The sequence below is a fragment of the Battus philenor genome, unplaced genomic scaffold (assembly GCF_028537555.1).
Source record: "Battus philenor isolate CCGP_79_NKW_IND1 unplaced genomic scaffold, ilBatPhil1.0.hap1 SCAF_8, whole genome shotgun sequence".
Lineage (NCBI taxonomy): Eukaryota > Metazoa > Arthropoda > Insecta > Lepidoptera > Papilionidae > Battus > Battus philenor.
In genome coordinates, this window is record NW_027181748.1 from 7,607,921 (window position 1) to 7,620,441 (window position 12,521).

The 12,521-nt window shown below is 30.6% G+C and overlaps 2 protein-coding genes across 2 annotated transcripts; one reads left to right on the forward strand and one right to left on the reverse strand.

Moving 5' to 3' along the window:
• Nucleotides 1-213: 213 nt before the first annotated feature.
• Nucleotides 214-2,049, reverse strand: LOC137931538 (ATP synthase subunit beta, mitochondrial-like). Its single transcript, XM_068774961.1, has one exon. It carries the CDS (start codon nucleotides 1,929-1,931, stop codon nucleotides 387-389), a length of 1,545 nt encoding a protein of 514 aa, XP_068631062.1. The 5' UTR covers nucleotides 1,932-2,049; the 3' UTR covers nucleotides 214-386.
• Nucleotides 2,050-2,743: 694 nt separating this feature from the next.
• On the forward strand, nucleotides 2,744-12,235 carry Nmd3 (60S ribosomal export protein NMD3). The gene is made up of 9 exons (XM_068774999.1): nucleotides 2,744-2,916; nucleotides 3,007-3,141; nucleotides 3,466-3,616; nucleotides 3,760-4,003; nucleotides 5,313-5,606; nucleotides 5,904-6,013; nucleotides 6,627-6,784; nucleotides 7,535-7,717; nucleotides 11,963-12,235. Exons 1-9 carry the CDS (start codon nucleotides 2,867-2,869, stop codon nucleotides 12,147-12,149), a joined length of 1,512 nt encoding a protein of 503 aa, XP_068631100.1. The 5' UTR covers nucleotides 2,744-2,866; the 3' UTR covers nucleotides 12,150-12,235.
• Nucleotides 12,236-12,521: the final 286 nt, after the last annotated feature.

Here is a 12,521-nt window from a genome sequence, read left to right on the forward strand (position 1 = left end):
AATGGAGGATTTTAAAAGAAATGATAAAAGAATTTCCTTTATGGAAAAAATATTTTCATAAACAAGTTAAACCACATTTTGATGTTTGTAACTTGAATTTTTATGTTATTTAATATTTTTGGAACTATACATTTCAATAACTCATGTTTTGTTTTGTAAATGTGTAATACACTAATTTCATTTGTTTTCTTATTCTAAAATAAAACTCTTAGAGTATTTTGGCAGTTTTATTAATTATTAACCTGATCACATTTTACATAACCATGCACTACTTTGATTATTCATTAATAACCTTTTTTTGGTATGCAGGATACAATGCAATAAATTATTGATTTTTCCCTAAATACAGAACATTGATAATTTAAGTGACAGTACATTCAGGTTAATTATGCATTTTTGGCTAATGTTTCAGCTTTTGCAACAACTTCCTCGATGGGTCCAACCATGTAGAATGCAACTTCAGGCAAGTGATCATATTCACCTTGCAAAATCTTAGAGAATCCCTTAATGGTTTCTTCAAGTGGTACAAGTTTACCGGCATGTCCAGTGAAAACTTCAGCTACCTGGAAAGGCTGGGACAAGAATCTTTGAATCTTACGGGCACGGGCTACAGTCAGCTTATCCTCTTCAGACAATTCATCCATACCCAAAATGGCAATGATGTCTTGTAAGGACTTGTAATCTTGCAAAATTTTCTGAACTCCACGAGCAACATTATAGTGCTCAGCACCAATTATATTAGGATCCATAATACGGGAAGTGGAATCGAGAGGATCTACTGCTGGATAGATACCAAGTTCAGCAATAGCTCGTGACAATACAGTGGTTGCATCCAAGTGAGCAAATGTAGTGGCAGGAGCAGGATCGGTCAAATCATCGGCAGGCACATAGATAGCTTGTACTGAGGTGATGGAGCCCTTCTTTGTGGTGGTAATACGTTCCTGCATAGTACCCATGTCAGTAGCTAATGTTGGTTGGTAACCTACAGCAGAAGGAATACGACCCAGCAAAGCTGACACCTCTGAACCAGCTTGAGTGAAACGGAAAATGTTGTCAATGAAGAGAAGTACATCCTGACCTTCTTGGTCACGGAAATATTCAGCCACAGTTAGTCCAGTTAAAGCAACACGGGCACGTGCACCAGGGGGCTCATTCATTTGACCGTATACCAGAGCTACCTTAGAAGTTTTGTCCTTCAGGGAAATGACGCCGGACTCAATCATCTCATGATATAAATCATTACCTTCACGTGTACGCTCGCCAACTCCAGCGAACACAGAATAACCACCATGGGCCTTGGCAACATTGTTGATCAGCTCCATAATAAGTACAGTTTTTCCGACACCAGCCCCGCCGAACAGACCGATTTTTCCTCCCTTTGCGTATGGAGCTAGAAGATCTACTACCTTGATACCAGTGACGAGAATTTCTTGCTGAACAGACATGTCCACGAACTCAGGCGCTTCAGCGTGAATAGCTGCAGTTTTGTCGGTGGGAATGGGACCGCGCTCGTCAATGGGCTCTCCAATCACGTTGATGATGCGACCAAGAGTTTCTGCTCCTACCGGGATACGAATTGGAGAACCCGAATCTAATACTGGTTGTCCACGAACCAGACCTTCTGTACCATCCATGGCAATAGTACGCACAGTATTCTCTCCCAAATGCTGGGCCACTTCCAGCACGAGACGGGGAGAACGGTTCTGAACCTCTAGAGCATTTAGGATGGGTGGAAGATTATCTTCGAATTGAACGTCCACAACAGCTCCGATGACTGCAACAACCTTACCTTGACCCTTTCCTGCGACTTTGGCTGCATATTCTCGTTTGTTCACTAGGGCTCCGGCAGCCAAGGGTGTTTTTTCAGTTAAGGAATTGCTAACTGCAGTCCTCGCAGCCAAAAGGCCGGCCCTTCCAGCGGTAGAAAACATGTTCGTTTTCTTAACTCGTTCGCCGAAATGTGCTGTACTTGTGCAATTCCAGTTCTTCTTTTAAATGAGTTTACGTAAGAGGCTGGCGAGAACAATTTTTTTATGTACTTCCGTTCAAGGGAAATAGTTGCTATAATAAAAAACAATTGTTTATGGTTGGATAAAATATTAGTGTAAACTTATTTTTATTGATTTTTTAAATATTAACATTTTAAACAGATTTTATTCTTATATAGTGCACCTATAAATATGTTAAGAATTTTTATGCTTTAATTATGTCAAATTTGAGCAATTACTAAACCGATCCATATTTATCCAAGTGGGCAAATTCAATTGATCTCGTTGCAAACAAAGAAACTGACGGTACTGAAAACCAATCTAAAAGAGTATAATTGCTACAGCTCCCACGAATTGTAGCAATTTAGAGGTGGATGATGGGTAGATGTGTTATCGAATCATTGTTATTGTAGAGCGACGATTCTTAATGTCTGCCATACATTAAAATATAATAGAGAGAGGCTGAACAAATTCGAGTACTAAAGTAAAATTTTAACTTATTTTACATTGTTCGTGTTGCTAAATATAAATCAATGCTGCTTTATGGGCTTTTATTTAAGTTTCAATTGGTTGTATTTTTGAAAAAAAAATTTTTTTTAGTAATTAAATTTAATTTTAGGAAAACTAAACGAAAAGTAATAAATATAGTAACCTTTGTGACAGTTAACTCCCACAGAGTGTACTATATTATTCGTAAAAGTTATATGTATTCTATAGTAATTTGTTTATATAATCTCAACTGTCGATATACTCATTGTATGATCATGACAGTTTAAGTTAAGAGTGCTGTTTTTAATAAAAACTCGCAGGTTTTACGTTATATACAAAAAAAGTCTTGTTATTTTAAATATTAGTCTTAAATATAGTCTTGCTTGAACATGGAATATATTAAACCGGAAAATGAACTATCATCTACAAGTGCTCGCATGTAAGTATTCGCTATTTGAGGTTAGAATTAAAATCACGTGTAATATTAACACTAGCTGTTATTACAATAGTTCTATTTTATTATTTTCAGATTATGCTGCCAATGTGCTGTTCCTATAGAGACGAATCCCTCTAACATGTGTGTAGCATGTTTACGAGCTCATGTTGACATTACAGATGGAATTCCCAAACAAGCTACCTTATTTTTTTGTAGAGGTTGTGAAAGGTAATTTATCATAATTATATAATGCCAAATAATTTTCCTAGTGGTTAGATTATTTCTTTTCTATTTTTTCGTATCTATAAGTTTTCACGCAAAATTTTCCTTCACATTTTTTATCCACAATTTACAATTTTCATCCCCTGTTCACAATATTTACGCAGTTTCCATCTATCGATAATGAAACCCATGACTTGATTTTCTTGAATTGATCAAAAGTTACTCTCCGCTAATAATAAGCTTTTTCGGCTCATAGTTGGTACTTATTTCTATATTACAATCAGAACTAAATTTAAAAAATTAAGTCTTAACATTGTTTTATTGTAACAGATATCTACAACCTCCAGCTGAATGGCTGGTCTGTGCATTGGAGTCAAGAGAATTACTAGCCTTATGTTTAAAAAGGCTGAAGGGTCTAAATAGAGTCAAGTTGATTGATGCTGGCTTTGCTTGGACAGAGCCCCATTCAAAACGAATTAAAGTAAGAATAAGCTTTTCATTAATATAATTTTTTGGTTACCAAATATGTAATAATATTATCTGAAATCAATAGTTTTATTAGTTAAACATAAATAGACTTTAAAGTGCAAAGGTATAAATATTTTTTTTTATGTTATATTCTAGGTAAAATTAACAGTTCAAGGTGAAGTAATGGGTGGAGCAGTTCTTCAACAAACATTTATAGTAGAATTTGTAATTCAACATCAGATGTGTGATGCCTGCCATAGGTCTGAAGCTCAAGATTACTGGCGTGCCCTAGTGCAAATAAGACAGCGTGCTAACAATAGAAAGACATTTTATTACTTGGAACAATTGATTCTTAAACACAAAGCACATGAAAACACTTTAGGTATTAAACCTAAACATGGTAAGTGAAAGTAAAAGTTACACAAGTAAATCATTCATTTTGAGTTTGTTTGTTTATTATTAATATGCAAGTTTATTATTAATACACATAGTTAGAGGTTAAATTAAAACAATCAGTTTACTTCTGACTTTATTTGGTCTTTCTGGTCTTCAATTGAAATTACATTAAGAGTAATATTGAAATGTAAATATTAGTCGAGATATTTGGTGCAAATGTCAGTGTTCAAGGCATAAAAAATGTACATGATATTTTTCTTGACATAAATCCCTTTTATCATAAATAAAACTTTAAATACATTGTATAAAAAACACTCAATGTTTATAACATGTATAATTGTAATAAATGGGACAAATGCAATGAAACCAATTAAGTCAAGTTTTTCCTTATTTGAGCACCTCTGTAGTGCATTGCAAACTTTTTTTGTAGAATGTAAAGGCTTGAGCAGAGCTTAGTTTTAGAGTGGTTTAGGCAAATTACATACATGAGCACTTACTTAATTTTTTATATTACTATTAATTATTTCACAATTTTAGCTAAGCCTACAGTCTAATAATTAATAATTAAACTTAACTAGCTTAAAAGTTCAATGATTACAAGTTCCCATTTATTTTTATCTGTATAAACATGTACTCAAAAACATAATAGACATTTACAATACTACTAACATATACAAATAATAGTAAAAATTAAACTCATTAAAATCTAAACACAGACACTAGAGACCAATTTGTGTTCAATATGATGTTGTTTATTTGTCAAATGTGATTTAAAAAATAATTTAGACATTTTATGTCTCACTACCAAACTATTAGTGCAAAATAAATCAATATCTAAATAATATAAAATCTCATTGAATTTTCTTGCACTATGTAACATATTAGCATTACATTTATAATTTTGTAGATGCACTATTACATAAAATAAGGGTTTGTGTCAACCATTATCAAAGTTGCTAACTCAAAAGTTGTTCAAAGTATTGCTAGCAAGATTGACTAAATAAGAGAAGTCACCTAGTCACATTTCCAGTATAAAGGAAAAAAACCTCTGCCATTTAAAACTCTGTAAAATTGTTAATCCCATGACTGAAATAAAACACATTATCGTTTTATAACAAAATTATTTTGATAATGATTTTGATATAAATAAACTAGACAAGAGTCAGGAGTTATGTATGTACTTGTTAGTTTTTAATTGTATTAATAAATTATTAATATTTAGGTTGACTGGTAGAGAATGCTTATAAAGTGTTAAATAACCATTACATAAGTTGTAAAAAGAGTGAATAAAGTATAAAATTAAATTGTTTCAGATGGCCTGGACTTTTTTTATGCTACTGAAAACACTGCTCGTAAAATGGTAGATTTTGTTCAATCAGTGTTACCAATTAAATGTCAACATTCAAAGAAATTAATATCACATGATATTCACAGTAATATCTATAACTATAAATTTACATTTAGCATTGAAATAGTTCCGGTGTCCAAGGACAGTGTAGTGTGTCTGCCAAAAAAATTAACACATCAGTTGGGATCTATTTCCCCTATTTGTCTTGTTTCTAGAGTGACCAGCACAATACATTTAATTGATCCAAATACTGGACAAGGTATGTTTTGATGTGATACTATTTCTATTAATAGTATTTAATATAGTGATAGATGAAAGTAAGACACTATGGAATAATTTCACAATAATTTTTTGAAGTTTGTTTCATATTTATATATGACAAACAACTTATCTTATAAAAATGTTGTTATTTTTTTATATTTGCATTTAAAATTTGATTAATTATTGTTTGTTAGCTATATGTGTTAGGGTGCTTAGGGCTGATGAACAAGTCAATATAAGATTTTATTTTAAAATTGATCCTAACCCTAATGTTAATATTTGAATTTCCTTTCAGTATGTGATCTTTCATCTACTGTTTATTGGAGACATCCTTTCACTCCTATATGTAATCCAAAACAGTTAGTTGAATACACTGTTATGGATATTGATATATTAAAAGAACATGTAAGTATAATTTATACACCCAAATCTTTTTTGTTATTTAAAAATACTGCACTCATCACATCATAACACAACTTTACAAGTATTTTAATTTGTATTGAGGACATTTCTGTATTGTTTTGTAGTACTGGTCATTACTTATTGTTTATTTCATCATATGGAGAGGCCATCAAGTCTTCAGTTTGCTTAAGTTGATGTTCAATGGATGGGAACAAGTGCCTCTGAAAGGAGACTTCGACTTTTACAGTTACTCAAAACTAGATTTACATAGATCAGAAGATGTCTGTGAAGGTCAAATCAACACTTGTCTGTTTGCTATTAAATTACAAAATTTTGTGGATATACATCGAAATATTTTGCATGATTTAGGTACCGTTTTTGTTTTATATGATGTATATTCTTGTAAAAGCAAAATGATAAATATTGAGGCAATAAAAACCACACCTGGCAAGTAGTAGTCTCACTAAAAAGTGAACTACAGTTAAGTATTAGGTGTTGAAAAATAAATATTGAATTTTAATTTAATTATGTTATATAATAGTCATATGTAAATTTTTAATAATCATTTGAAATTTTGATAACAATGAACCAAAATGTGATTGTAATTTTCTTTTAGGAAAAGAAAACTTTCCCAGGTCAGGGTGTAGTGTCAAACAAGCATGTGATTGCTGATGTGTGGGTGGTTAAATCCAGTGAACTTGGACTTGATGTCAGTCCCGTTCATACAAGAACCCATTTGGGTCATATCCTTAAACCCGGTGATACTGTTTTAGGGTAAGATTCACCTACAACTAATTATGTAGCAACTTAATTAGTAGTGCTAGGGGAGGCAAATGTTACCAATTTTTAAAAAATATATCTCATTCTTTTGTGTTATTAATAATAATTTTATGAATTTATATGTATAATAAAATTTGTAGAAAAGATAATCTAGTAGCTAACATTCGAAAATTTCACCTATATACTATTATATTTTCATCTCTGTTTTAAGAAAGACATTCAAATATATGAGAAAGTATTAGAGATTTTTTTTTTCATATTTGTATTTTAATTAATGTTTGTTTAATTTTTTTTTATAATTATTGTTGACATTATAATACAATAAAGTCTTAAAGGGATGTGTACAATATTCTGTTTTCCTTATGTACACAACAGAGTCGGCATTATCCTCTATTGGCTTTGAAATGTCTCATGGGATATATTTTCATGAAAAACCTTTATTTAACCATCTTATATTTTTTTGATCATTATTTCAGCTTCACTATAGATTTTGAATAACGTGGGTTGGGAGTCCAAATACTACATATTTCTTTCTTAACATATGTCCACCTTGTTAGTGGATGTCCTAGGCTACACTTGCCTTATCTTATAATATTAAAATGGTACATATATTTTGTAAAAGGTGTTGGAGTTTTTTTGTATAAAGGGTTGATCTTCCATCTAGCTCTATGCTCTAGTCTCAAATAATGTATGTACCTGTAAATTTTACATTAAAATCTGTTAATTTTGTACACATTTTCATAGATACAATCTCGGTGATACAAATGTGAATGATGCAAATTTCGACAAGCTCGACCGGGATTCAATACCAGATGTGTTTCTTGTGAAGAAACATTATGGGGAGAAGGCTGCCAGAAGACGTGCACGCAATTGGAAACTCAAACATATGGCAGATGAATTGCATGAAGGGCTTAGTTCCAGTAATGAGTAAGTTGAACTTTTACATCCATTTTCTCTTGTGCTTGGTACCCTTAATCCATGTCTCTGTACATATTTTTAAAGCAACTTTTTGTGTTTAAATCTCCTCATATCTTTCTTGTTAGTTGTCAACCAGGTCATTGGCAGTAGCAGTGTGTATGAGGTCCCTTTTGCTTTACAGATTTCCAAAAATTTCTTGATGATATAACAGTCTTCCTCTGCATAACATTGCCATATTCGCATAGGTGGTTTTCCTGTAATTTGTGCATTATATCAGTGACAAAGAACATTCATTGGACTTACTAGTTTCTTATTTTATCTTTGATTTTTGTGTGCTTCCCACACTCGTAATAACTAGCATCACTTGCTCGACATCTGTAATTAAAACGTTAATTCATCTTAAACAAAACATCAAAAGAATTTACAAAATCATATTAGAAAAATTAGTTAGAATTGTCGTCGATCCACGTTTAGGCAAACAAGGGTAAATCTTTTTCGAACATGTATTCATGTCTTCTAATCTAGACAGACAGACCTTTGTTAGTGGTAATATAATCACATATAGTCTGTATAGGGTTACACTAGGCAATTGGAATACAAGCAAACTTACATATTCATTAGCATATTCAAATACTAGAATTTTGGTAAAGAAAATAATGAGATGGGTCAATTAAGATTCAAAGGAAATCAATACTTTATGGGAGTTTTGTCCACATATTTTTGTAAAACTAGCAGGTTACAATGTCTTACATAATTGAGGCAAGGAGAACTAAAGTTTTTTTGCTCTAATTAGATGCTCTATATCTGCTGATGCAAACTATTGATGATGGTGATAAGAAACTGTTATTGCCAATCATTGCAGTATATTTATTTATTATAAATGTATAATATATTGTGATATTTGTAATATGTAATTTACAGTGAACACTCCATAAATTAGAAAGTGCATCAGAATAATTTATTGTTTATAATGCATAAGTATAATTAATTTAATTCGCGTGATTTTTTCTAAACAACTAAAAACAATACCAGAAAAATCACATCAAGAGAGCACTCTTATCAGTTGCTCCATGGAGGCTGCTTAAATGCCTTTGTCAGTAATAACAGTCTTTGTCCTGCCCAGACTAAACAGCTCATTAATAATGTAAAATTTATTTGTATAATATTATCATAATAAATTTATGTTTCTCATAATTGAAATGATAAAGTGCGGATAATTGTATTATGTGTCACAATTACCTTAATTATCAATCAAAATTCATATATTATCCACTTAAGTCATTTAATTGATTGAAACCAAAATTTCAGCAAAACTTCTTTACATTGTATTATTACTGTATTAATGTTGTAACTTAGAGGCATGTTCTATCTCTAACTTCAAGTTTATGTACAATATATGAGTAATTTCTTCCTATCTAGAGATTCCCTGAAAAGGTTTTTAAGAAATTGGTATTTTAACAGTTGTTTCTCAGTACATGTTTAATAACATACAATTTTAAAATAAAAAAAAATAAAAAATTGAAATTCTCATATCAAATATACTGTCACTATTTTTAAGATATAATATATACCAGAAATAAAAATAAACACGTAACTAATTCCTTAATTTCGTGTTTAAAAAGCTAGCAAATCCTTCATAGGTCAGAGTGTACGCGTGTAGTTTTATATCTAAAACATCGTTAAATAAATCCTATTACAGCATTCAAGTTTCAGTTTTTAGTTGATCGAAATGTATGAAACTTGATTTATTGACTCATTTACGTGGTATAAGTTATAAAGTATACAACAAAAATTGTTAAATGTCATTTAAAAAGAGCGACTGTTGAATTTCTGTCTGGCTTTTTCGGCAGATCAGCATTTCTAGTCGATGGTAGCTTAGTTATAATGTTAAAATAATCAACGGTTCAAATGTGCATGTAAATGCCAAATTGAATAAATATTTTGAATTTGGTGTTAATAAAAAACAACAAACTAACCAAGCGCATACTTGGTTCAAGATTACTTATTTTCAAATAAAAATTGTTGCTAAGTAATTATTTTTAGATATTGTGCAAAAATAACTATAGTAGTAAATATTCGTTTTTATAAAATTGCATATACTTGCTAATTGAAACAACAATTAGGTTTTATTGAGTGAACACAAAAAAAATGTAATTGTTTAAATGTATTTATTTAGGGTAGACAAATAAAAACTAACTTGTTTGTTGTTGATTAGTTATAAGTTATCGCTTGAAGCGCCATAGTGTTCGTCATCATATCCATCATAACGATCTAGTTGGTAGGCAAATTGTCGGCTTGAGTTCTCTGGTATACTAATATGTTACTTAATTTTGTCACACAATTCTCCAAGGTCTGTGGTATTTGGTAGTTAGGAATTTAAATAATGTATATATAACACATAATATTATGTAAATATTTCAAAAGGTCATCATGACTAATGTTTTTCAATTAAAGCCTAAAAACCGATTAATTTTATCTTATCCACATATGTACCAGACATTTTTTTTTCAATTTAAAACATTACTTTAAAATTGTTTACGCATGTGCGTGATACTACAGTGATTCTATCACGCAGAAACCACTAAGTCGATAATGTCGCACATAAAGGTATGATTTGATTTAACGCTTATTTTATCTAGACGATTGATTTTATTTGTAAGAAAATCTTTCACTTTTGTTTAAAGTAGTTAAATGACAGTACATACATTAAAATTAGTAAAAATGATAATTTGCATCGCCAGACAATTCACCAATGGCATTTAAACAGAAACAAGAAGATAATTATTTTCTTGTAAATAAGATATTTGTCGTTTAAAAAATATGAATTGACTCTAGAATTAGGTATTGATTCGCCTGTACCTTTTATGCGGTATTTTTTATGCATCTCTTGTACAGTATGAAAAAGTTCCATTCAAATTGAAATCAAAGTGACAAAATTAAAAACAAAAAAATATCGTTTCAAAATTTAATTCTTTCGATTTTTCATATATACATATTTCATTACATTAACATACTCGTGTCGTGTGTTCTGAGTTAGTTTTTTGATAATGAGGTGAATGCCGAAAAGTCTCATCTTTATTTTCTAAGAGAGCAAAGAGATATTTTTTGTTCGTCATTGATCTACGCGAGTGACAAGCCTAAAGTTTTGAATTATTTTTATGTGAAACTTTTATGCGGTCCACGCTCGTTAAAATAATAACACTATACTTTAATTTTTTTAAATGAAACAATATTATGTAAATATTTATATATTATTTATATTTTTTTAAATAAACTCGGGCAATAAAAATTTTAAACGTTTTTATTGTTTATTTATAGGTTTTTCTTGTATTTAAATACTTTAAAGCCAAGCAATTCTTTTATTTAGTGTACAATAAGAATAAACAAAAAGATTGATATCATAAAGAAAAAGCCATAAAATCCAAGGCCTCCTTATATCCAATATTTCAGTTGATGACATACATAATACATACATAATTAAACTATAATCAAGTGTATGTGTGTATGATCCATGCATGGCTTTATTACTCTTCGCTAAACAGGTGTGTTATCAGAGCGTGATGATTAACATTGCTTTATTAATTATCGCGCTTCAGTAACATCATACAATTGAATTTTTTACTTTTTGTAATACTTCGATAAAGGTTATTATGTGATGGAATTGAATGGCTATAAATCAGAAAAAGTGTTATTTTTTTTAAATTAATAATTAGAAGCGTTTTGACATTACGATAAATGTAAAAAGATTGATTTTCCTAAATAACTAAAATTGTAAAAGTTTTTTTGAATCGCCAATGAGAATTTAAATGACAGGTTGAATGATACGTCATTACTGATATATATTATTCATTCATACTTCCGTAACTTAGATTAAAGGGCATATATATCGCAAGCCCGAATTTAGTATAAAAAAGTGTGAATAACATGTTCCCAGATTGAGCTCCCCTATTATGTAAAAGTTGTGAGGGCTCCAAAAGCGCTTGGGCAGAGCTCACAACAACCGGATCTTTTTTTGGGTCTCTTTTGCAATATCCTTCATACTGTGGTAGAGCAAATCATTCCCAAGCTTTATTTTCACTTAAAAGTCCTTCATTACACGAACTTGATATTGTACAGTTGCCCACAAAATAGTTACTAATATTATGAAGCCTTGAGAAAGGTATAACATATTTAACGTATAACAAGCTTGTATTTGTTGTGCTAAAGAAACAGAAATCAAATGTACATTTGTTACTTATTATGTTCTGTTTTCAGGGACTACAATGAATTCTTGGACGATTTGGAAGAGGATCCCGCGTTTAGACAGAATATTAATATCTTCAAAGACTCCAATAAGTTACCAGTTGATACTGACGAAATCGACCCGTCATTGCCGCGCATCACGCTCGCCGAAATGTTAGACGATTTAAACATAGAAGACGTTGAAATGACTGAAGTCTAATCGTGATGTTTACGTCCAATTGTAAAAATAATTAAAAATGTTGGACCATGTAATATTTTTTTTGTATTAAACTGTTATTTATCTAATGATATTTTATTAATGGCTTTCCCTTGACGTCTTTTTTGATAAAACTTAATATATATCCGTTTTTGTGGAACAGAGAAAACTAGTTTTGGTTGATATGCTTGTAATTTATTTTAAATTATATTCTCATTTACATCTGAATTTGATAATAAACTTTTTGTTTATTGACTTGCTAATAATTAGATAAAATCTATTTCTTATTTATTTTATTCATTATGGGTTGCCAGCAATAATTACGATATTGCACATAAATACAAAGTTTAATAATTGCAGTTTGAATACTAGGTA